Raw genomic sequence first — 20957 nt, 5'->3', positions numbered from 1 at the left:
TCAAGGAAAAAAAAAAAGAAAAAAAAAGACAGGTAAAATATTTTCTGAGCCGGCACAATTTGAGTTACCTGTTATTCGACAGTATGCTAATGCAATCAAGTTGTGCACCTTACAAATTGTGCAGCCCAGCTGCAGTCAGCTGCCGACACACCGCCTGCCTAAACCACCGATCTTGGCACGGGGCAGTGCCGCCTCCTGAACGACTTTGGCTCTTTTATTCTCTTGCACAACCTCACCGTTTCTTGTCTGCCCATCCAACGTCAGACACGTCAGGATGCTGCTCGGTCTGCCGATCGTGCCACATCCTGTCTCCCCAATTCCAGTCCTCTGGTCTGTCCCATAAGTGGCCCTCTCCCAACCATGAGGCTGGTGAACGTCCTCCGCGAGAAACTCCTGAAGGAGTCGCGCTCCCGGGTCCTCCGTCCAGTCGCCATGGACCCTCACGCCCCTATCGAAGCAAATGGGGACCCTTCCTTCCTGGACCGGAAGCTATCATTCGACGAAATGGGTGAACAGCTGGTCGAGCCCACCCAGTTCAGCTTCATGACCACCCTGCTCGACTCCGCCATCCAAGCCCCGAGTCTCGACGAGTTGATCTCCTTCTACAAGCCCTTCGACACCCTGATGGAGACACGGGAAGAGGCCGGAACCTGGTGGCTGCATGTCACCTCGCCCTCGGATGCGGATATCGAGAAACTCTCGGACCTCTTCGATATCCATCCCCTGACCACGGAGGACATCAAGATGCGAGAGGCTCGCGAGAAGATCGAGCTTTTCGGTCCTTACTATTTCCTGTCGATGCGACCGCCGCGACAGGTCGTTGCGCCCAACGCCGTTAGGGCTCTGTCGCTCAATGTATATGCCGTTGTGTTTGCGCAGGGTGTGTTGAGTTTTACGTTCGGTCTGAGCGCACATGCCGACCATGTGCGACATCGTATCGATGAGCATCGCAGTCATCTGGCCTTGACGAGTGATTGGATCTGTTATGCTTTGATGTATGTCACCCTTTTTCTTCTTCTTGTTCGGAGCTGACTGCTTAGTGATGATATTGTCGACGGGTTCGCCCCATTCATCGAACGAATCGAGACGGGCGTGGAGATGATGGAGGATGGCGTCTCCATCGCCCGCCCGGACGATATCGGCGTGGCGTTGCAGCGCATCTACAAATGTCGCAAGGAGGTTATTCGCATCCGACAGCTGCTCAACGATAAGATCGATGTCATTCGCAGTTTCGCGCGACACTGCGGTACGGCCAACGCACCAACCGCCGAGGTCGCTCTCTACCTCAGCGATATCCAGGACCACGTGTTGACCATGATGGCCAACCTGTCGCAATCAGAGGAGATGCTCTCGCGGTCGCAGTCGAAGTACCTCGGACAGCTGTCCTGGGACTCGACGCGCATGCGTAATGAGATTGTCGAAACGCTCAGTCGGCTGTCGGTGATCGGCGCGATCATCGTGCCGATGCAATTCATCACGGGATTGTTCGCCATGAACGTGACGGTGCCTGGCAAGGGCACCGAGGGAGGAACAGAGCCCGGCACGCCTGGACTATATTGGTGGGGAGGCATTTTAGGAGTCATCTTGAGTGTGATCTTTTCCTGCCTGCTGATTGCCAAGAGGCTCCGGATTATTTGATAGATAGCCAGACTTCAACCTGAATCGATTCCCCATTTTATCAGGACTTGTGATGTACCACTTTAGCCTCCTCCAGATTCACATTCAAACTCAGCAGATCCGGCCTTGAATAGTGCCCGACAGGATCACAAACATTCTTCGCAGCGAGGATATCATCCAGATCCACGTTCGCTGTCAGAATCCCTTCCTCCCCTTCCGCTAACCTCTCGACCAGCGGCGTCCCATCCGGCCCAAAAATCATCGCAAAGCCTCCACCGTCCTGCAGAATACACAATTAGCCCATACCCACCAACCTCCCTGTCCCCAACAATGATGCCAAAAAAACTCACCTCCCTAAACAACCCCAGCCCTTCCAACCCCAACACCCCAAACCTCTCCCTCTTCACCACCTGCGTCGCACAAATCACAAACATCTGCCCCTCCATCGCCACCACCTGACTGAGCCGATAATTCGCCTCCCCCGAACAATTATACAGATACGGAAACGTCACGTCCTCGCTCTTCCACGGAAACGCCGGCCACCCGGCCACGTGGATCTGCGCGCCCTGCGAATACTCGTAGTAGCGGAGCAGCGGCTGCATGTTTTCCCAGCAGTTCAGGGCGCCGAGTTTACAGAGAGGCGTGTCGACGACGCAGGTTAAGGATGGGGATTGGCCTTCGCCCCAGAGGGTGCGTTCGGCGTGCGTGGGCTTGATTTTGCGGCGGTTGTGCAGGATGGTGCCGGTGTTGGAGATGAAGGCCTGTTTTGTTTGGTGCTTAGCTGTATGCTAGGGGGTTAAGAAGGGGGGAGGGGGGCATGAAACCTGCGACATGTATATACTCCCCCCATCTCTCTCGCTGTATCCCAGCACCACGTAGACATTGTGTTCGGCACACGCGTCTTGGATGCGCTGCATCTGTGGCGATGAGAGCTCTAGTGACGTGGCGCGGTACTTTGTTGCGAAGTCGAACGACGTGTAGGCGTTTTGGGTCCATATGGGCCTGGCATATGCCATAAGGACTTGTTATTTGACCTTCTAGCTAGCAAGGATAATCTGATATACATACCATGGATATCCTCCCACCCACACCTCGGGAAACCCTAACACCTGCACGCCCTTTTCCGCGGCCTCCGCGATCAAGGAGATCGTTTTTGTCACGGCGCCGTCGAGATCAAGGTACACTGGTTCAGCTTGTACTGCGCCGACGGTTACGGGGGACATGGTGTTTGGTGTTACGTGCTTGGTACTTGGTGGGATTAATGGGATTCAGATGTCGGTGAAAAATGTGATATCTGTAGTCTAGGTATTGGTAAGCTGAGTGGAGAGAGTAGGCATGCGGGCTGTTTTATATTGATATGAAGGCCGCGGAGATACGGATGTCTGCATCTGCCCCGCATGAAGCCAACGCTTCCGGGTTAGTGTTTTTCCAGTTAAGGAGGGATTGCTTACGTAGGTGGCTCTTTGCTTGGGAGGGTGTTGTGTGGCTGGATACGAGGGGGATCGATATGTTCATCAACGTGTCTTGTGTAGTCCGGCAAACGGATGTTGTGGGAGAGATAGTGTTTGTGGTGGCATTTGGAGAAATTTCCGGATGTCGAGGAATTTGTGGGAATCGAAAGAATGAATAGATACCTAGAAATTTGGTATGGCGTTACTCGGGGAACAGGTAGGTATGGAGTGGGAGAGAGTTACATCTCAGGTGTCTTCAACGCCTACAAGATAGGTCTCCGGGAAACACCCCGTAAAAGAAGATTAAGCAAGATATGTTAGGGGCGAAGAAAGGAATTGAAAAAAGAAAAGGAAAAGAAAAGGCGAAAAAGAAAAAAGGCAGAGCAGACAAACAAGTGAAACCGAGAACAACAGATTAAACGTATAACAACAACCACTGACCTCACAAGGAGCTTAAAAAGAGATAGGCTTCGGTTCTCGAGACCTGACGTCATCCCAGACAGTGGGAGACGAGATCTTCTTTCTCCAGCGACCTTTCACTTGAGACAGCCAATCGTCCCAAAGACATTTCTTTTCGCCAATATGAATAACACCGTCCTTTACTCCGATCCAGCCATCAATGGGCCCCAGAAGGTACTCGTGGCGGGTCCAGCACGCTTTAAACCAGAAGCCATCTTCACCCTTCTCAAAGAAATTGATCTGCTTCATGTAGCAGTCTTTACAAAAGTCTGTATTCATGCAATCCAGACAGTATACTATTTTTGACCCATGAGGCTCAAAAACATCTAAACTGACTGTAGGCTGGCATACCCCGTCGCAGGAAGCAGATCCCTCAATGCTGTCCATATTGGTAGGAATTGTGGCTGTTGAATCTTCGGGCTGAAGGGGAGTTGGTGCACTTTCAGGTTCATGTGTGCTCGATAGTGGTGAGACGGGACTGGGAGGTTCATCTCTCGGTTTGCCCTCGGTCTTGCTATTGACAAGGGCTGTGTTGCTGGGTCTCTCTTTTTCGTGATTCTCTTCAAGCTCAACCAAGCTGTCACTGGAGATAGAGGAATTCGACGACGGCAAGCCTGACTCTTCATATACTGATATTCCATCGTCATTTGCCCCCACCCGCGAAAGCTGGAGCGAAAAAGCCACTTTAGCATCTTCTTCTAATCCTAGAAATGCCAAAGCTTTGGTTAGAGCACGAAAGGCGCTTAGGTCATTGTAGCTGATGGAGTCTTCCAGATCTGCAATGCATATCTCAAAAGCACTTTGAACGTGTTTATCAGCCTGCTCATTGTTCCCCGATTTGAGGTACATCTTCGCGAGAGTCAACTTGGCCATTGAGAGGAAGCTTGTTTTTGGCCATGAACTGTGCTCGTACCTCCCAATTAAGCTTTCCAAATTGTCAAGTGCTTCCTTTTTGGACTCGTCTAAATGAGCGAATGTGAAGTTTTCATAATAGACCTCGACCATCGTGGAGAAAGCGTCGAAGACGATGAAGTCCGCACATGAAGTCGCGGTTAAGATCTCTTCCATAAGATATTCTGCCATTTTAGTTACCTTCGCCAGGCGCCAGTAAATGTTTAACAGCTTCGATTTGAGGAAGGCAGCTTTAATTGGGAATGTTTTTCGATCAAAGTCGATTGCTCTTTCGAATATGCGAATCAAATAATCAATGCGCCTTGACTCAGCCGCAGCCCTCTCTAGCAAGGTAGTTCCGTTTTCGAGGCGTTCCATCAAGTATATATGCATGATGAACCTATCTTGAATCACTGGTTTCTGTCGCCAGACTAAGTCAATGATCTTCGCCCATTGGGAGTTTTTGGCATATATATCAACAAGAAGCGAGAGAAGGTCCAGAGTCTGGGAAGTATACTGGAGTTCCCTTTTCAAGCAACGCTCACCAGTTTCAATCGCTTCTGTATCTTTACCAAGCTGCTTCAAGGCGTATGAATGCAGGACGAATGCTCTGGTAATTCTTCCTTCATTCAGATCTGTCCCAAGAGTGCCACTCTCTTCGAGCATGACATGTAGTGCTCGTTCAGCAAACTCTGAAACTGATGTCCAGCGTCGATCCTGTTCATTATCTCCGGTCTTCTCAGACTGTTCTCTGCTGTCTTCAAAGTACTCAGCTAGACCCAGATATGAGTAGAATCTTTCTGGGCCGCGTGTAACTTCGTCATCAATGTTCTGCTGATAAAGGTTTCGCGCAAACTCTCTGTTTTCTTCGTCCGTGGATTCATTGTAAAGTACCAGAGCTGCGGCAATTCGGCATCGAGACATTTGAACTGGCAGGTCGTAAAACACTCTCTTTTTCGCGTAATTCAATAAAGCCTTGATCTGAGCAGCATCAACTGTCGTTGAGTAGACCGATTCTCTGTTTTTCCCAAACCTCTAGACAGGCAGGTTAAAATTTCAATGACTTTCAACATGGTAGACCACGGGGATACATACCAAGTGCAGAGCGCGACATATGAGATTGTGAGGCACTTTGGCCTCAGGATAAGTCCTAGCCTCTGTCCAACTGTAGAAATGGCCTTTGGCAAGATTTTCAAGCAGTCTCGTTGGTTCCTTGAGAATTCTCTTAATCCAACTTCTTTCTGCTAGGGGAATCTCTGTTTCCTCATGGAAATCCATCTTCTTAGCCCAGCTCGTCACGATCCCGAGATTCTTTGCATCGTAGATGGTCGACATCAACCCATCATAATCGTAAGAAATATCATGGCCGCATAGCTCCTCGAAGACACGGGAGACATTCCCATCGTTGTTGAATATCCGGGAAAGCGCTTTAATAACTTGAGAGCATTCTGCAGGCTCCGTTAACTTAACATCTATGGTTTCTAAGTGACGCGTGATTCTTTGAGCTGCGTATCTTTGAATGTTTTCACGGAGCCCAGCACCTTCTGAGTCATGTCCGCAGAGAACATCAGTTAACTTCACAAAGAGGGATACCTTCGATTTCAACGGATGAGGAATCAGGTCGTTTGTTGTCGTCTCCAGATATTCACGGAAGGCCACTTGTCGAAAGGTGGCTATCTGTCGTTTGCTGCGGGTGGCTGCATCTTCCTGTTTGTCTTCACTCAAGTCAACGCCTTCAGAGACTTCCGTCACAAACAGGAAGCTGCTAAAAATTTGAGTAAACTTGTACACGTTGATCCCCGGCTTATCTGGAGTACTCACTTTGATGAATGGGCCTTGATTTGCTCGGCTACGTCCAAAGCTGACTTTCGCAAATCTGGCTCCTGTCTGACAAACTCCTGGAGGACGTACACGCTCAATGGTTGCTGAGCAAAAGTGCATAGAGCAAAGACGAATCGGAGAAGTTTGCGCTGATTTTCACTTTTGCTACTAAGGACCACACTGATAGTTTCTTTGTACAGTCCCTCTGGTGTCTTCATTGTTTTTAGCTTTTCAAGAGCGGAGACTTCGTCATTTGCTTGCTCTATGACTGTCATTTTGATATCCACCGTAGAGATTGCTTTCATTGATATAGGTAAGTCATAATGTTCAACAATCCATTGTCCTCAAGGACTACTCACTGTTCAGGCTTTCAAGCAGTCTCTTCTCCACTTGCTTCCAAAACTCATCTTTGAAGTTCCGCAGCTTTTCAGATTGGCTTACTCGGTGCTGGATTATTCGCCAAATGTCTCCTTTTTTGCCGATCATGTCATTTAGAACAATGACTGGGCATCTAGGAATTCCAACACTGGTTTTGTCACCGGCTCCTGTCATGAGTATCCGAATTCTGTCTTTTCCCAAGCTCAGATGCTGGAAAAGGTCCATCATCCTTGTGCGATCTGATTCACACATTACCTCAACACCGTCAAGAAGAATGAAAAGCTCTCTTGGGGCTTCTGATGCCGCCTTTTCAAATTTTCGGACTAGTAGACTCTGCCAAATAAATTCGATCACCTTCTGAGAATCGTCGTTTCCTTCTTTCTTACGCTCTTTGAAAGATAGCAAATCTCTGGCGATTGAATCACGAAGCTTCATGTCCTGCATCGCGACCTGAAGTAGAATATGCGCAAGCACACTTCCCAGTCCTTGGGAACTTTCCCTACCACCCTTGAAAGGGAAGTATGTGACAAACGGGATTGTCCTTCGCTGAGAGCTCTGATCTTTAGTTGCCAAGGCCTTGCGTTTCTGCAGAGATTTGTAGCAATGGCACGCAAAAAAGGTTTTCCCAGACCCCGCCTCTCCCAGTATAAAGATATAAGGAGCTCCCCGGCCTGACTCCCATTCTGTGTAGGTACTTTCGCTCTCAGTCCATGAAAACGTGTCATTCACTACTCGCTTCGCCACTAGTTTCATCTGATCTTCTACCCACTGTTCGACTTCAGGGTGAAAGAGGTTGAAGGCTTTGAGAGAATCTTTAATCGCATCCAGAGACTTTTGCGATTTATTCCAAAGGGGCTGGAGCTCGGAGTATTTCACACTAGCTTGCAGCTGCTCGACGAACCGGACAGGCATGTCTTTCATGTTTGTAGAAATTGTGTTCATTTCCACCAGTGTTTGGAAGGGAAGTGTATCACGGAACAGCCCGATGGCTTTTTTAACTTCATTGCATGCTTCTCGGATCTGCTGGTCTTGCCCTTTCAGAAGTGCTCGGAACCATCGTTCTACAACATTAGCATCATACTCGCACATTCTCTACCCATTATACTCACTTCTTCTGGTAGATGAAAAGACTGTGCCACTCATTGAACAAAATTTGACCATCGCAACAAAGATATCAGTTAGTCTTTCCAGAAAGGTCGGGCTGGCAAACTCCAATTTGAAGCGCTGGAGTTCTCCAATATCTTGCAGAGCATTGTTCAGAGTCTCAAATGTGGATTCTATCAAATCAAAATCCGCGCTCACATCTTCAGCCGCCTGTCATTATTCAGTAAAGCCCAAAGTTAACGGTAAACCCAAAGAGACGACAATAGCGCACATACCTGTATCATGTATGCAATTGAACCAGTAACTATCTTTGCCGGCACCGCGTACTATATCCTCAATTAGCAATATCCTATAAACTAAATCTCCCATCCCCTTTGGATCGGGTGACATACAGTCCCGGAGACATTATCATTGACAAAGCCGAGACCAGTCTTCACCCAATCCAAACAACCAGCAACCGAGCTCATAACCTTATCTTTTCTATCGTCCGGGTGTCGCGATTCTTCGAAAAGGGCCCTTGCTCTCTCAGAGCCGGTTTCTCCGTCATAAAGATTTCCATTGAATTGTTCGAGCTTCTCCGAGGATAGTTTGTACTCTTTCGCAATTTGGTCCATCGCCTCTGCCCAGATTTCGTCTATACTCTTAGACTTCGGGGATTCCTCGGGATTTTTCTTTCGACGAGAGATCCCCCCTGGATTCTTGAAGATGGCCGAATTCGACATTTCGGCTTTTTCTTTCTTTCTTGGTTTATAAGGTTTATTCAGGGTCTTGCTGATGCGTGCTTTAGATGGCGAGAAATCACCCCAAACAAGTACAGGGAGTTCATGGGAGATATGAACGAGTTTGTCTTCCAGCCGCACGCTAATACAGCACAAGTAGCACGCCAATCAGCCGCAGCATTGATGCGATAGACATGTTAGGTGTGATGCCAAGACACGCTCTGCATATCGGGCAGCATAACATCGGAGATTCTCCTGCCCCCATTGCGCTAGACGAGGGCCATCTTGATCTGCGCTTACGGGCTCTTCCGACACTAGTATGTAGCGGGATGGGTCAATGAATCTACCTCGCTCACTGAGGCAAGGCACATAATAGGTTGTTTCATTCCAGGCTTTACGGCGTTTGATGTGTATCTATCGCTACGTTTGATATGTTGATTTGAACGGTTTGTCAGAATGCAGCATCCCTGAGGCCAAATGGACTGCATAATATGAGCTGGATAGTTAGTCGGGAAGATTCAGCCCCTTCATGCAATGTAACCCTAGTGAACTTCCACAATTGTCAAACTGCATTGCACGTGAGTGTCTTCGCAGATAAGATATCATTTCGTCTAGAATAGCTGCATGAAACGTTGACCTGGTCATTCTTTTTAGTTCATACGGGGGCTGATAGGCCGCCTAAGGTCTAGGACGTGCCATAGACATCGACATTTTGACTGTTTATGGCAAAACTCTTCCTTCTTGGAAAGGCAGAGATCACCTCTAGTGGCATAGTCGATGGCTCGAATGAATTACGATTCCTTCGATCAATCAACCTTGTGAGGCAAGGCTATCGATGATCTCATTGATAGGGTAGCGAAAGTTGGCTTCATCGCCTGTCAAAGCCAAGATATGGGTGAAACTAAGCTTTAGGTTTGCATTTGCACTCGAGGTGTCTGTCTATAATTGAGATCTAATATTTTAGTTAAGGCTCGAAGGAGCTATGGCAGTGAAATCGGCACAAAGGTTACATAGCCAGGCTTTGTAGCCAATCGGACAACATATTATGTTCAAGTACACTAAATGGCAGCGGAATCCATACATTACTAGTCCGCCAGAGCAATGATAGTAAGGGGCTTAGTAGTAGGGGATCAGGGATGGTAGAGGCTGAGCAGTAGTGACGAATACGAATATCCTATTTATCCCGAATTTGTAACTCATTGTATATCAAAATGCATCAACAGTGGAGATCATAACGCGCCAAAATAGAAAGATAACATCATCACTGATCAAAGCAATCCGAAAACCTGATCTATCGAGATCCAACTCCGTAAAGCAAACAAATAAACAATACTCAGGCAATCTGCATCTATCACCCATTCCAATACCCAAGCTAATCACACCTTCTCAACATCCCGTCTCTCACTCACCACAGGCTCAGTATCCTCACCCTCCTCCTGCGCCTTCTTTCTCTTCCACGGCATCATCCCACCAAGCCGATGCATCCCCCGACTCAACGGCCGATACACCGCAACAACCGGCTTGCCAACAAACCGCGCAACAACAGCAAACCAGTCATCTGGGAAAACACGCACAACAATCGCCCACGGCCACGACAGCGCCGCAACCAGGATACAAATAGCCCACTGGACGCCATTGATCGGGACGATGCTGAAAGCGGTCTTCCCGACAAACGCGATCAGGATCTGGCAGCCGACCATGAGGCAGTTGATGACAATAAAGAAATAGTTGCGGTGCAGGCCCGTGAAGATGTTGAATTTGTTGTCAAGGCGTCGGTTGTTGAATTCGTTGAAGATCTGCATCCACACGAACGTGTTGAAGACGATCGATCGGCGCTCTTCGTCCGGGTAGTCGAGGAATCCGGGGCCCTGGGCGAAGTGCAGGATTAGGGTGACGGTGAGCTGGAAGATGGCTTGGCCGATGATCATTTTCCACATGGTGATTGAGATGAGGCGGGCGCCGCGTTTGGGCGGTTTGCGGTCGAGGATTGCTTCGGTGGGGGGGTCGGTTGCGAGGGCTAGAGCGGCGAGAGAATCCCTGTGGTTGTTAGTTAATGGGTATGGGTGATAGGTTGGTGTCTTACATGATCAGGTTGATCCAGAGGAGCTGCACGGCTGTTAAGACGGATCGCATCTCTGCGTCGGAGACGGACGAAATAAACGTCAGGAACACGGCGGTGATGTTAACTGTGATCTGGAATTGCAGGAACTTCCGGACAGCATCGTTCACGGCTCGTCCCCACATCAGAGCTGTCAGGATCGAGGCGAAATTGTCATCCATAAGAACAATCGCGGACGCTTCCTTGGCTACTTCCGTTCCGGCGATTCCCATCGAGAATCCGATATTCGCAGCCTTCAGGGCAGGGCCGTCGTTGGTTCCATCGCCCGTCACTGCAACGATCTCGCCCATTTCTCGCAGCCGAGTGACGAGAATCCGCTTGTCTTCTGGAGATGAACGGGCCAGAACCTGCAGTTTCGGTAGCGTCTCCGCAAATTCCTCGTCCGTCAAGGTACGGAAATGCGGTCCTTCCATGACCACTCCGCCTGTGTAGATCCCGCAGTCTGTCGCGATAGCTTTCGCCGTGACCATGTTATCACCGGTGACCATGCGGACCGTCACGCCCGCATGGTGGCATTTGGCCACTGCCTCGGGCACTCCAGGACGAATCGGATCTTGGATTCCAACGACGCCGAGGAAAACCATATCCTTCAGCAGCAAGGCAAGATCTGCAGATTTGGGATCATCGGCGCTGATTCCCTCTCGCGGAGGCCAGGCAGGGAAGTCGCGGTATACCAAAGAAAGCGTGCGAAGTGATTGTTTGGCGTAAGTTAAAATGATGTCTTCAAGCTGTTCCCGCTCGCGTATGTCAAGGACGTCAACGCCTGACGGTTTCCAGATGTCGGAACTGTAACCAAGCAAGATTTCGGAAGCCCCTTTGAGGAGGAATCGGTATTGGCCATTTTCCAGTCGCACCACTACCCCCATGCATTTGCGACCGGAGTCGAAGGGCATCAGTTGCACGACAGTCGCATTTGCGCGCTCCTCTGCGAGAGATCCCATTCCTAGCACGTTTCGGGCAAAGCCTAACAGAGCAGTTTCGGTCTTGGAACCAACGAATCCAGGAACTCCGTTCTCTTCGCCCTCGAAGGCTGTCGAGTTGACGGCGACCGACTCGATCAATACCCGCTTATGATCCTTCGCCATATCGTTGGCAAAAGCGGCTGACCGTCGCTCGTTCCCGGTCTGGTTCTTATCGTCGAAGTGATCGTCCCCGAAGACTCCGGTAACAACAGTCATGCGGTTCTGCGTCAATGTCCCTGTTTTATCCGAGCAGACGGTGGTGGCATTACCCATAGTCTCACAAGACTTCAAGACGCGCACCAGATTGTTGAGCTTTACCATGCGAGTGGTCGCAAATGCCAGCGCCAGGGTTACCGCCAGCGGAAGACCCTCTGGAACGGCGACGACAATCACTGTAATAGCGACGATTAAGATGTCGGTGAACTGAGAAGCTTTCTCGGTCCCGCTGCGTGGATTATCCGACAGCGTGCCGACGAAGCGGAAAAGGAGAACAAAGAATAGTAGTATAGCAGCACTGCTACCCAGTTTTGCGATTGCCCCCGCCAGACCATCGAGTTTCTTCTGAAGTGGTGTCGGCTCCATATCCTGCCTCATGGCCATGAGAATCTTGCCGTAGCTAGAGTTCACACCAACAGATGTCACCAGGCAAGTACCGACACCTTCGAGGATCTTGCTGCCTGAGATGATAAACGGGTCCATGTCGTGTGCTTTGCTATGTCCTTGCTCCAACATGTCCATGACCTGCTGCGCACCAGTTTTCTTCAGCTGATCCGACTCTCCGGTTGCAGAGGACTCGTCGCATTTCACATTATGACCTTCAATAAAGATGCCGTCGGCGGGGACGATGTCACCTGGCTCGAGATGGAGTACGTCGCCGACGAGAACATTGAAGACAGAAATACGAACGGTTTTGCCTGATCGGACAACCGTGACTTCGCGGTCTTCTTTCTTTGCGTTCAGTCGCACAAAGGCTCTTTCTTTCTGCCAGTCGTTCAAGGACCCGACGAGCACGACGATAACGATGGCGATACAGATGGCACAACCTTCGATCCAGTCCACGGGCATAGGCTCCCCGGGTTCGTGGTGAGCACCGAATGTTTCGTAGAGTCCGAGAGCCAGTGAGATGGCAGCCGCCGCAGTCAAGAGGTGAAGCACCTTATCATTGTATGCCAGCCAGACCAGCTTCCATAGAGGCGTCGCCTTCTTCTCTGGGAGTGAGTTGTTCTTGTACACGCGGATCCGGTCGGCGAAAGGCTCCGAGCCGTGGGCGCCGGTCGATGATGTATCGTGAGTTGAAGCAACACTTTCGTTAGCGCTGAGACCAGAGGTAGCGTCGGTGTGCAGCCCCTTAACTAGTCCCGACAGACCACCAAGAGCAACAAAGGCAGGGAGCGATTTGGGGTTGAGTAGCTTGTTGAGTTGGCCTGGGGAGAACGAGAACGGGTTATTATCAATTTTGAAATCATTCTCGGATCCTGGATCGGGTCGGAGAGCGTCTTCTTGTTCTTTGGATGAGAAGATACTCGACGCGGAGCTGGACGGTTCGCCTTTGGTGTCGGGCAGCTCTAGGAGCGGGCTAGCGGGCGCCATGGTACTGCCGCTCATGGCTCGATCTCGACCTGTATGAGTAGTATCTATCGCTGTCAGGTTGCTAAAAGACCTCTGCCGCGAGGACACGCCCGATGAAACCGTCTCGTCATGGTCACCGACGCTGGAGGAAGAGAAGCTATCGATCTCCTAGGAGACGTCAGACAAAGGAGAACGAAGCTGACAGGCAGACTGAAAGGTACCTACCGGGACCTGCACGGTGATCGCCGGAACGGGCGCTTGACCAGAAGAAGTTGGCTCTTTCTCCGGGGATACCATGATGAGCGTTGATGTCAGATTCTCATGCCGCTGTAGACAGAAACTGAGAGCATCTCGAGAAGCAAAGCATCAAAACACCAGCATTTGAGTTATGTACTGGCAGCTCGAAAAGCCTGCGCATCCGTGGAAAGCAGGACAGCACGGGACGAAGCGCCGTGGGCACCGCTTGCACAGCCCCCTTCGATGACCATCGAATGGCCTGTTTACTGGCACGCCGGGCTCGGCACCGCACGAACCAGCAGCAACGAGCGGAGCGCCAAGATACCTCACCAAAGGCCGGCCGCGGAGCCAAGACCGCTCTTGCATAAGTGGCCTGCGATGGCGGCGAGTTTATTCCTCGTCATTGTTCCGGGTAAAGAGCCATGTGGTTTCAAGGAAGAATCCGTCAATGTCAGAGAAAATGCGGGGGATTTGCGCGCGGGGTATCAAGCCCTGTGCAACGGTGATAAGTGCCGTTTTAGCGGAGAGACGGAGTATATGCCATACATTATAGGACGGATCTCCACCGATAAAAAGCACAGCCGACTCCACAAGGCTGCCTTGTCGGGTCTTGTCTTGTTTGACGCGTCAAGGTGCAATCTGGACTCTTTGTCGGCTTTGCATCGATTGTTCTTTGTGCTGGCCTTTGTGGATCTTCGATATGGGTTTCAATCTTCATGCAGACAACAGCAATGACCCTCCTGAAGTGCGCAACTGGAGGGTCCATTTCATTGCGACGGTGGTTAGCATGGGAGCTATTGCCAGTGAGTTTCATGCCATATATTAGGCGATTGACTTCTGACAATGGAGTCGCAGTGGGATACGATACAAGTGTAATCGGTGGAACTTTGGCATTGAACTCCTTTCGCAGAGACTTCGGGCTGATCCATGTGTCTGACCATGCGACGGACACGTTGGAGGGAAACATTGTATCGACATTCCAGGCTGGCTGTTTCTTCGGATCTTTGCTGACGTTCCCACTCGCGGAACGCTTCGGGCGAAAGATGGCAATCATCATGGCGATCTCGGTCTTTTGTGTTGGCGGTAGCTTGATGGTCTGTACTCAACCCGAGAAGCATGTTGCCACATCCAAAAGCTAAATTCTGTTTTCAGACCGCTGCCTCGGGTCATCTGGGCATGATATACACAGGTCGGGTGATTGCAGGGTTTGGAATCGGCTCGGTATCCTTGCAGGTTCCCGTGTACATTGCGGAGACCGTAAGATTTACTTCTCATTCTCGCATGTGTGTCACACTAATCACAACTTTAGTCTCCACCCTCCATTCGGGGCCGTCTTGTGGGAATATTTGAGATATGTTCCCAAGGAGGCGGCATGTGTGGCTTCTGGATCAACTACGTTGTCAATCGCACAATTGCCTCCTCTAAAATGGCTCAGTGGCAGGTTCCGTTGGGACTTCAGCTTTTGCCTGGGGCCCTCCTCCTATTCGGTATCTTCTGGTGTCCAGAGACGCCACGCTGGTACGCGAAGCAAGATCGATGGGACGAGGCTGAGAAAAGCCTGATTTGGATCCGCAAGTTGGATCGTCATCACCCGTTCATTCAGGAGGAATTGGCGCAAATCCGCGAGCAAATCCAAATTGGCTTGCCTCCACCCGGGACTAGGCACAGCCCGATGTACTTTGTGCAGCGGCTCTGGCAAAAAGGCACCCGCAACCGAATTGGGATTGGTCTTTTGCTGATGGCATTTCAAAATCTGACTGGTGTTAACATCATCACCTAGTAAGCTGGAGTCTGTTCTTTTGTTCCAGGGAGGTCGTCGGACATTTGTCAGAGCACATGTTAACTCGGTTGCGAAGCTACTCGCCGCGTATTTTCGAGACGCTGGGTATCACGGGCACCGACACGAAGCTTTTTGCGACGGGATTTTACGGAGTTGCAAAGACCCTCGGCATGGTGATCTTCAGCGTCTGGCTGGTCGAGAAAGTCGGTCGTCGCAGCGGTTTGATCTGGGGAGCCTTTATTGGCAGCTTGCCGATGTGGTATATAGGTGGGTATGTCTTCAAAGCGGATCCCACTGCAGCTGCGGCAGCCGGACGAACAGAGCCTAATGCAGCGGGATACATTGCCATGGTTTGTGTATACCTGTATGGCCTGATCTACTGCGCGACTTGGCAGGTAAGACATCGTTTCCCTTGGTGGCTTTGCGACAGCTAATCATCTCTCTATCTTCTACCAGGGGATCACCTGGGTCATCTGCTCCGAGGTCTTCCCTATTGATATTCGCATGCTCTGCGTGGCCATCACGACGGCTGATCAATGGCTGTGGTCGTTCATAATTAGCCGTACGACTCCCTACATGATCACCTCATTAGGGTACGGCACATATTTCTTCTTCGGATCGCTGATGATATGTATGGGAATCTGGGCTTATTTCTTCATTCCGGAGACGAAAGGCAAGACGCTGGAAGAGATGGAGGCGTTATTCGGTGCTCCGAGTAGTGTTAGCCAGGAGTTGAATGAATACGGCGAAGTGGTCAAGGGGAAGGGTATGGTGACTGCGACACATGTAGAGAGAGTCTAGTGAATGATTCCATTGGCATAGCATGGGGATGCAAATGATGCAGAGTGACAAGAAGGAAGAAGAAAGAGGGAAGAGGAAAAGGAAGAGACGGAACGAGAAATGCTGATGCCTGATCTTCGAGGCTGCCGAGCCGCGGGGGACGTGACGGCGATGCCCTAACCCTGAGCCCTGAAGGCTGTCTATAATAGGCCGTGCTATAAGAATGCAAGATCCAGACTTCAATTGATTCCATCTCTATCATGCTCCATATTTAGTGCCGATTGTGTCCCGGTCTGCATCTCCTCTCAGATCGCCAAGTCTCCCCGCAACCTCGCACCGCTTCTACTTCTATTCCCCGTGTCGTGCAATGGCACCCTAACGGTCGGATTTCTCTCCGCGACAGCATTCTATCACCGATTTAAGACCTAGATTCCTCTACCAAGCGGACCCTCCGCCGTTGCTCCGGATACGTCATGAGCATCTTATTGGACTTGCGCCGACGAGCGGGCCATTCATAGTGAATCGGCGGTGGCAGTGCTCTTGTCGCACTGCGGGGCATGTCTGGCCCATGAGACTATAAGCTTGCAAATACCGGCCTAAGAATGCGCAACGTTTGCTGCGGTCAGAGTTAAATTTTTCAGAGTTTTTTTTTTTTTTTCTTTGCCCCCCATTTGTTTTGTCCTTTTGTTTTTTCGGCTTGTTGGTTGGGGGTTTGGCCACTTGCTCAGCCATCCTATCCCGTCAGTCCAACCCCTGAACCTGGTATGCTAATGGTATGGTCGGCCATTCATAACTCTGCTTCTCTGGTGACGGACCCCGGTGCGTCCCTTCCACTTCCTCTAGCCATGCAAAAGAAGCATTCCCGGCTCTGCAACCATGAATGCCTCGCCCACGTCGCCGGAGTCTCATCCGCACAGGATTGAGCGGCGAAGGACGGTAGGTGAGTCGAGCGCGGGGACCTGGTCTGCGCGACCGAAGCCAGTGGCTACGGCGTGTGAGCGCTGCCGAAGAAGGAAGATCAGATGTGATGGCGAGACGCCGTGCGCTACTTGTCGACGATTCTCTATTGCTTGTGTGCGACCGCGCAAGAACAGCGAGACGCAAGCGGCCCTGGAGCAGCGGGTTCGGCAGCTCGAGGCGCAGATTATGGAATTGAGTACGGGGTTTACATCGAATGCTCAGACTCAATCACCGGGGTCTCAAGGCGTGGACTACCGCGTACCACCGAGGCGAGCGTCCCCTGTGCCTTTGACGCTGAATACTCAATTTGGAAACGGGCAGAATGCTGGCGACATTGGCGGCGGTGGGCTGTTCAAGGATTCCGTGGGAGAATTCAGCCCTCATGGTCTGGATATTCCACGCATAGAGGTCTTCGATTGTGCTGATCTATCGCCTACCTCGTTGACGCCCACGCCTTCCCTCCCATCAGCCGGGTCGGTGGCGTCGAGTCCCATGTCAGCAACGTTGGATGCTGGACTCACTGCGCCTCATTTTGCCTTGGCTTTGTCGCCACCGATGTCGACTTGCCCGTCTCCCAGCTTCGATTCGCTCCCTTATCTGTCTCCCACCAGCCTCGCCGAATCCTCTGCATCGCGTCGATCCTCGGTCTCGTCGTTAGGTCTAGACATGGACTGGGGAACGTCGAGTCTTCCACTATCCGAGAGCCCGGACGAAGATTTAGGATTGAACGCATTCAGCCCCCTTCCTTCCGACGCGCAAATCCCAGCTGTGCCCACGAGATTCGAAGCTGAGACTTTACTGGAGTTGTTTTTCGACAGGACACAAGGCCTCGGGTATCCGGTTGACCAGGGTCGGTTTCGAGCCTTCCTGGACATAATCGATGCTCCATACGATGGACCGTTTGGCCCGAATAATCCACAGCCAGTGTCAATGGCTAAATTCCACGTCTACATGGCAATGGCAATTGGGCTGCGGCTCAAGACGGACGGTCGTGCGACGGAGAGTCGTCTATTAGAGAGCTGCTATCGGCTTGCGCTGGATCAGATCCGATCGCCTCGGTTTTGGGGTCAGCCATTAGCCGGGGAGGCTGCCATGCTGATGGTGCTGTTTGCAAGGGCGAGTCAAGATCGGATCTGTTGATCTTATGAACTCCGCTACTTGAGGAATACCTCAAAGGACACGATACATAGCAATCAATCAATCAATCAATCAATCAAAGTTCTATTAACCTGATAAAGCCTATCTATTAAAGCAACGGGCTATGCGGGCGCTTTTCCGGTAAAACCGAATTCCGCCGACTGTACACCTTTTATATATAAATCTTATAAAGCACTGGATATCGGATGTAGGCGAGGCTTGAACCAGTACGCTGTTGACAATTCCGAAAAGGATGGCTATTAGATTCAATGACTCTCGAAGAGCTTTTAGGAAAGGAAACTTTATGCTGCTCGAATAAACGACCAAGAGGACTCCTATTATTCCAAATCCTCACATGAAGCCCTATTCCCACGGAAATATACAGCTTAATAGTTATTAAACAGTAATATGATCGTCCGCGGACACGAAATATTCTCCCCCATCCCCCTGGTTGGGGAACTGATCAGCGCCGCCGTGGTGATGGGCATTCTGGCCGGCTACGAGCATTACATCGACCGCGCAAATGCCTCGAACAACGGCCGAATCGTCTACTCTCTTGTGATAGCATTTCTTACCCTCTTTTCGATAATCCTATTGATCCCATTCCACGCCTCCTTCTACTTCTTCGGGCTGGACTTTATTTTCTTCGTCTGCTGGATGGTTGCGTTCGGCTTAATGGCCAATGTAAGCTGCTCCCTCTATCTAATTTAATACCCTGTTCATTGTTCCCTCTTATTCTCAGAGTGGATGCTAATAGCCCTAAATAATAGCTGACTGTCTCCCACGTATGCAATTCGACCTGGATCTGGCATGACTGGGGCTATTACTAGAGAGGATGGTATTGCACCTTCGAGCTGGATGATGTCACTCCTGTTCTTGTCGGCACCAGCTACTGCCCACGATGGCGGGAAAACTTGGCGTTTGTATTTGTAGGTGGAGTATTGTGGTTGTTGAGCGCGGTTTTTGTATAGAATAAGGATATTCTTTTAATTCTCTGGATTACTGATAAAGAAATAGGGCCTCTATGTCGTAATTGAATACCGCAAGGGTCGAGGTGAATCAGAAGGAAGAACAAGATACTTGCGGAAGATGTCTCATTCTGAAAGGTATTTGCTTTTCTTCTGCTCTCCCTCTTTTAATCTTCCGAAAGAAAATCCCAAATCTCTGTTACTCTAGAGAACCCGTAGCGCAGCCTAAACCGCACAGACGAACGTCTAACGTGCATGTTATCGTTCTCGGAGACAAGGCGGTACTGTAGGCTTATGGAGTTTATTTTATTGTTTAATGGCTTCGGAATCCCAGCCCTATATGGCAGCGCATGGCCCTCTCCTTTCTTTCCACTACTGTCCGCCTCATTTCTCTCTTTCTTTAGACTCTTCAGTTTCAGCCTCCACAATCTCTTCCCGTAAACATTCCTCGTCGGTCAACACCCTCTCCTCCCCAGAATCGCATTCAAGCATCGCCATCGAGTATATAACGACCTCGAATTTCTCAATCGCCTCCGCAAATGCCTTTTTCACCCTCGGGTTGAATGACCCCCCTCGCGGTGGATAGATGCCACCATGCCAGTGGGAGATATCGGGATCACAGGGCGGGACGTAAGCGGACCAGTAGACATGCGTTTCACTGAGGCGGCGGAAGTAGACGTCGGGATTTTGCGTGAGGGTCGTGAAGAAGTGGTCCATTTTTAAGATATCACCATGATCTACTCTTTCTTCTTGATGGGGCCTGGGTGTTTTCTGCGGGACCTGTTGTTCTTTTTTTTTAGTGATGAAATGGGCAGGGGGGGGATAGTGGTTACAGAACCTTACCTTATAGCAACTATACGAGTCCCCAATCCTTGAATGAATCACTTTGAAAACCGCGACGCCTCCGTCTACGGGTGGCTGGCAGAGCAGCATCTTTCGCCAGCTAGCTTCTTTTCTCATGTAGGCTGTTTTCTTTTGAGGGGATGAGAGCATGTCGAGAGGTTTAAAGGAGAAGGAGATCTCGTTCTCTTTCTCTCTCCCTTCGTGTTCAGTTTGAGTTTCAGTTTCAGTTGCCTTTTCTTCGTTGTCGTGAATAGGGGGAAAGAAGGGTGGGAAGGCCTGTACTAAGAGCGGATTGTAGATGCGGGGTGGATGCGGGGATTCGTATCCGTTTATGCTTCCTTGGTCTATTTTTCCGTTCTCTTGTAAACGTGATGGAAGGAGAGAGTGCCAGATTGATTCTGTGTTCCATTTGTCCCTTTCCAAGTTGGGGTTGCGCGCGGTTTGTTGGAAGAAGAGCGCTTGCTGGATTGCGGGCGACGTCTGAATTAGGGCTGTCCAGGTCCGGCAGACCCGCTGGGCCGAGACGAGGAGTGTGCGGGTGTCCAGGTGGAGGAGGATGATCTCGAGAAGTTCGGGAGTGATGAGGACCTTGGTTTGGGGTTGCTCTTGCATTTTGGTGTTTTATGTTCGTCGTGAGTAGGCTTTGGTCTTGTGGCTATTGGTTTGAATGGTGGTAACGGCAAAAGATCGAACATGCGTTAGAAATAAGACAAATACTGCCCCGCCACCGATGCCGGTCGCAGCCGAGCAAACGACGGGGTCAATTTCAGCCGCATGCCCCTGATCGTGAGGCTGTGACGTCCTTTAGCTTAAATCTGTCTTGGGATATGACAATGCGTTAAGGGGATTACATCAAGGGCACCTTCAACTAGACTCCGGCACGGTTTTGGTTGCGGTTAGCAAGGTGAAAACTGCAACCAAAACTAAAAACTGAAGACTTTGCCAAAACCAAACCCGAAAATTTGCGGTCAACCAAAATCATGGTAGGTCTAGTGTTTACAGTGACTGGTATTTGAAATTTAGAACACCCCTGACGATGGGGCTGTGCGACCGTCCTACCCCCTACCATTTTTACTATGGTAAGCGGGACTAAGGCAACCGGACACGCGTATTTGAATAGGGTCACATATATTTATAATCGGGTGTTCCAAATTTCAATTAC

The 20957-nt window shown here is 50.4% G+C and overlaps 8 protein-coding genes across 8 annotated transcripts; 4 read left to right on the top strand and 4 right to left on the bottom strand.

Annotated features, from left to right (window-relative positions):
• Positions 1-99: 99 nt before the first annotated feature.
• Positions 100-1852, top strand: P170DRAFT_438291 (magnesium transporter CorA family protein). The gene is made up of 2 exons (XM_024849565.1): positions 100-995; positions 1041-1852. Exons 1-2 carry the CDS (start codon positions 361-363, stop codon positions 1636-1638), a joined length of 1233 nt encoding a protein of 410 aa, XP_024701839.1. The 5' UTR covers positions 100-360; the 3' UTR covers positions 1639-1852.
• Positions 1679-2840, bottom strand: P170DRAFT_448389 (carbon-nitrogen hydrolase family protein; the record flags this gene model as incomplete). Its single annotated transcript, XM_024850959.1, has 5 exons — positions 1679-1897; positions 1928-1931; positions 2011-2378; positions 2442-2619; positions 2686-2840. 5 exons carry the CDS (start codon positions 2838-2840, stop codon positions 1679-1681), a joined length of 924 nt encoding a protein of 307 aa, XP_024701838.1.
• Positions 2841-3521: 681 nt separating this feature from the next.
• Positions 3522-8443, bottom strand: P170DRAFT_477416 (tetratricopeptide repeat protein; the record flags this gene model as incomplete). Its single annotated transcript, XM_024853459.1, has 7 exons — positions 3522-5453; positions 5514-6183; positions 6240-6537; positions 6599-7678; positions 7727-7931; positions 7997-8047; positions 8114-8443. 7 exons carry the CDS (start codon positions 8441-8443, stop codon positions 3522-3524), a joined length of 4566 nt encoding a protein of 1521 aa, XP_024701837.1.
• A 1309-nt stretch (positions 8444-9752) lies between these two features.
• P170DRAFT_217377 (calcium ion P-type ATPase) lies at positions 9753-13630 on the bottom strand. Its single transcript, XM_024842842.1, has 3 exons — positions 13316-13630; positions 10524-13258; positions 9753-10477 (listed from the first exon to the last, which is right to left on the bottom strand). Exons 1-3 carry the CDS (start codon positions 13385-13387, stop codon positions 9817-9819), a joined length of 3468 nt encoding a protein of 1155 aa, XP_024701836.1. The 5' UTR covers positions 13388-13630; the 3' UTR covers positions 9753-9816.
• A 397-nt stretch (positions 13631-14027) lies between these two features.
• Positions 14028-16067, top strand: P170DRAFT_477414 (sugar porter family MFS transporter; the record flags this gene model as incomplete). The annotated part of the gene is made up of 7 exons (XM_024853458.1): positions 14028-14130; positions 14183-14421; positions 14480-14584; positions 14637-15106; positions 15184-15502; positions 15564-15873; positions 16030-16067. 7 exons carry the CDS (start codon positions 14028-14030, stop codon positions 16065-16067), a joined length of 1584 nt encoding a protein of 527 aa, XP_024701835.1.
• Positions 16068-16535: 468 nt separating this feature from the next.
• P170DRAFT_438288 (fungal specific transcription factor domain-containing protein) lies at positions 16536-18066 on the top strand. Its single transcript, XM_024849564.1, has one exon. The coding sequence runs from the start codon at positions 17034-17036 to the stop codon at positions 17985-17987; it is 954 nt and encodes a 317-aa protein (XP_024701834.1). The 5' UTR covers positions 16536-17033; the 3' UTR covers positions 17988-18066.
• A 326-nt stretch (positions 18067-18392) lies between these two features.
• On the top strand, positions 18393-18814 carry P170DRAFT_427844 (uncharacterized protein; the record flags this gene model as incomplete). The annotated part of the gene is made up of 2 exons (XM_024847804.1): positions 18393-18668; positions 18755-18814. The coding sequence occupies 2 exons, from the start codon at positions 18393-18395 to the stop codon at positions 18812-18814; spliced, it is 336 nt and encodes a 111-aa protein (XP_024701833.1).
• A 480-nt stretch (positions 18815-19294) lies between these two features.
• Positions 19295-20463, bottom strand: P170DRAFT_511278 (uncharacterized protein). Its single transcript, XM_024854870.1, has 2 exons — positions 19796-20463; positions 19295-19732 (listed from the first exon to the last, which is right to left on the bottom strand). Exons 1-2 carry the CDS (start codon positions 20405-20407, stop codon positions 19337-19339), a joined length of 1008 nt encoding a protein of 335 aa, XP_024701832.1. The 5' UTR covers positions 20408-20463; the 3' UTR covers positions 19295-19336.
• Positions 20464-20957: the final 494 nt, after the last annotated feature.

This window comes from Aspergillus steynii (genome assembly GCF_002849105.1).
Source record: "Aspergillus steynii IBT 23096 chromosome Unknown P170scaffold_6, whole genome shotgun sequence".
NCBI lineage: Eukaryota > Fungi > Ascomycota > Eurotiomycetes > Eurotiales > Aspergillaceae > Aspergillus > Aspergillus steynii.
Note: the sequence above shows the minus strand (reverse complement) of the source record. Positions and strands in the feature narration are given on the sequence as shown.